Raw genomic sequence first — 3765 nt, 5'->3', positions numbered from 1 at the left:
ATATATATACATATACCACTCACTGACACACATATTTACAGACTTTCACAAAAAGTCTCGCATTTCTATCGAAAAAGAATGAGTATATTGAGTAAGGCAAGGGCGGGACGTGGATAACATGGGAATATTTTAAATGGTTAGTAACATATAGTGAATGATATATTATTAGCAATAAATATCCAACTTACAGATGTTTGTCGATATTATTTTCATTCAAATATCTGTAACATAAAGTTTGGCCGATAAGATAATGTTGGGAGGAGTATTATTGTAAAATATTATCAATGAAATGACTATAACACAGGCTTTCAGATGATTACAAAATGTTTACAAGTGTGTACGAATTAAATGTAAAATATCATAGAGGAGAATAAAAAGAATTCGAAAAGAAATGAAAATGCATAGAATAAGACGAATAAGATTACAATAATGAAGCAGCTGTAAAAATCCAAGTGAATTAAAAAAATGTGAAAATGGAATGAAATAAGTACAAGGCGGAAAGTAAAAGGCGAATAATATATACAAGAAGAAGAAAAAGAAGAAATGGAAGTAAACGAAACAGGTGAAAACGGAAAAGAAGCAACGTAAAAGAAGAGCAGAAGAAATAATGATGATGATGATGGTGGTGGTGGTGGTGGTGGTGAAAATGTTGATGATGATCATGTAGATGAAAGTGATGATGATCATACTGATGGTGCTGGTGGTGGAAATGATGATTATCAAGATGACGATGACGACATTGACGATGACGATGATGATGATCAAGATGACGATGACGACATTGACGATGACGATGATGATGGCGAAGTAGATATTGTCGTTTGTTTTCTCTATGATGAAAATACTACTGAACGACGAAAATGTTGACGTTCTTGTTGCCGTAATTTCTGAACAAATATATTTAGAAGAAAAACAAGAAAACCACGAACGAATGGTTTATATGAATAAGGTTTATATGTATGATGATAAAAGCAGAGAGGAGAGAAATCTGAATAGCCTGAAAAGCATAGTAGTAGTAGTAGTAGTAGTAGTAGTAGTAGTAGTAGTAGTAGTAGTAGTAGTAGTATTCTGGGATACTATGACCAGGAAAATTACATGAAGCAAACAGCTAGATCATGGCCCCGCAGACATAAACCCAAAATATCAAATTTTCGCTCTCTATGAATGCACCAGAAACATTTCAAGCCAATTTCGGTTGAGTTATGAAAGCATGATCATTAAAATATATAAACTAGAACCGAATAAAAACTCAATTCTCCACAACAATCGAAAGAAGACAAAACTCAATTCTCCACAAGAAAAAAACAGCTAGATATGGCAGATAACCTCTTGGGGTCGAAGCCGTAACTCCATATAACTGTACAGTAACACCATACACCGTCTCAAACACTAGTTGCTCACGTCACTTATCACAAGACCAATGAAATTTTATCTCCAATCGGACAAGAGCCTCAGAAAAAAAATATTCCTTAAGAGAATCAACAAACGGTTGATGATAATTCCCTACAGAGAGGTCACCCAAGCAGAGTGACAAACTTGACCCCCCAAAAAAACGGTTCCTTTAAAGTGACCTCACGAATCGTACAACCGATCAAAATCTGTTCCTATGTATAGAGAACCAACTAGCCATCAATATATAGGACAGAGAAAAAACGATGAAATGTCCAATAATGAATATTTGAATTTTAGGTAGACGAATGTTTAGAAAAACAAAGAACATGAAATATAAAAGAAAAAATCTTAAGATTAATTCGATAACAAGATCATCAATATATATAAAAGAGAGGATGTGTGTGTGTGTGTGTACGTGAATGTAGTTTATGCATGTCCACGAATTAGCATGCATGTCACTCCAATTTTAGGAGAAGATTCAGAATGACCATATGTGCGTTTTCGTCAACTTTCTCTCTCAGAGGTACCCGCGTATACCTCTAAAAATCGATAAACGTTTACCAATTTTGAAGTTTGTTGACATGGCGAAGTCAAATCTGTGCGTACGCACGTGAAGTCGAGAGAGAGAGACATACATACAGACAGAGAGAGAGAGAAAGAAAGAAATAGTGTGTTAGTGACAGGGGGGGGGGATACAGTGTTTGCTAGCGTCAAAAAAATTAAAAAAGTGGGTAAGGCAAGCAGAAATCAAAGCAAATTTTTCTAAGCAAGACAGAGTTTACTTTGCTAGCGTCTAACAAAAAAAAGAAAAAGTGGAAGAGGGAGGCAGAAAGCGTATTAGGAATGAAAATGTAGTTAAGGAAGACAGAGTAAGTGTAAAATGTAAAAGTCATTTTTTCTTAAACATGAGATATTATTTAAAATATACGATGTTTTGAAAGGCACTATATTCTATAATGAGATTATATATACTTTCTCACACAACAATTCAAATATATTTATTTTAAATCATTTATTTGTTTTAAATTGTTCATCTTTCCCCCCTCTCTCACTCTCACACACACGCACATATACTACTTTGGGAGCGAAAGAGTTTTGTTTATATTTCACAACTATGAAACAAAAACGTATGTAACAATTTGTCAGTCACCGCCCCCAACCCGTTTTTCGGACCACAAAAAGGGTTTTGTAATGTTTCAGATTAACAACCGCACGATTTCCACTAGGGTGTTACGGTTAGGGTTTTAGCGTTAGAGTTAGAGTTTTACAGTTAGGATTAGGGTTAGGGTTAAGTTCAGTGTTAGGATTACGATTAAGGTTGGTGTTAGGGTACGGTTTTAGGGTCAGCGTTAGGGTTAGGGTTTAGGGTTAGGGTTAGAGTTAACCTAGAAGGGACAGGCCCCTTATTTTTTGGTTAAGGTTGTTGGTAAGTTTTCCTAAGTTACTCCAATCCACATCCCCAATGCAAACCTTCAGATCAACCTTCTCCTCTGCAGATCTCTAATGAAACTTTAAAAAAAATAAGTCAATGAGTGGAAATAAACAATAAACTGATTCCTTATGGGATTTCCCAATCAAATTGCCAGCAAACCATTTTCAACCAAACCAATTTCAACGGATTTCGCTCAAATCTGATGTCCATGTTACTTATTTTGGTTTGAAATAAAGCACTTGATCACTTAATAATCCTAGCTTAATCCCGAGCATCGCCGGGCTATACTGCTAGTATATATATATATACGTCAGAAGATCATACAACCATGCCCTTTCACTTTCACAAAACATACATTCACTCAACGAGAGATAGAGAAAAGCAACGTTGAAGAAAATGTTAACAATCTAGATATACGGTTAATTAAATAGTTCGAACAAAAGCGATACAACTCACAATGTTTCTAAATTCAGGAGGTTTCCAAAGGTATCACGTTGAATATACGTTATATTATTGCCGTTCAGAAATCTGTAATATAAAATTGAGTTCATAACAAACATATAAAAAAATGCGTAAGAAAATGTTAAATACTCTTACAATTAGATATAAGGTAAGGAATGTAAATGGTCATGATGATGAAAATAGGATGAGAAGCGCATATCAATGTGTTGGCTGAATAATATATAAAGCTATAAGCTTTATTCAGTTCATTCAGATTGCCTCTCTTAGATACATCTCATCGACAAGAGTCAATAAACTCGAAACATCGATGTCTGAGATTCCCGAGAGTGGGCGACACTGAAGAAACTAGATGTTTTCACAACTTTCTACCATCAGAGATATTTTTCTCCACTGTATCTGCAGTGTATCTGCCTTTAGCATTTGAAATATGTGACAAACATATTTCAACTAACCTAAATTGTGAATATATATATATATAT

At 34.7% G+C, this 3765-nt stretch overlaps 1 protein-coding gene across 1 annotated transcript in view; it reads right to left on the bottom strand.

Annotated features, from left to right (window-relative positions):
- LOC128251222 (reticulon-4 receptor-like 2) overlaps positions 1 to 3765 on the bottom strand; it is a 53042-nt gene that overhangs the window by 37895 nt on the left and 11382 nt on the right. The window contains exon 5 of the mRNA XM_052977854.1: positions 3281 to 3352. Within this exon, the coding sequence (XP_052833814.1) occupies positions 3281 to 3352 (72 nt within the window). The remainder of the gene's footprint in view (positions 1 to 3280; positions 3353 to 3765) is intronic.

This window comes from Octopus bimaculoides, chromosome 29, assembly GCF_001194135.2.
Source record: "Octopus bimaculoides isolate UCB-OBI-ISO-001 chromosome 29, ASM119413v2, whole genome shotgun sequence".
Classification (NCBI taxonomy): Eukaryota; Metazoa; Mollusca; class Cephalopoda; order Octopoda; family Octopodidae; genus Octopus; species Octopus bimaculoides.
Note: the sequence above shows the minus strand (reverse complement) of the source record. Positions and strands in the feature narration are given on the sequence as shown.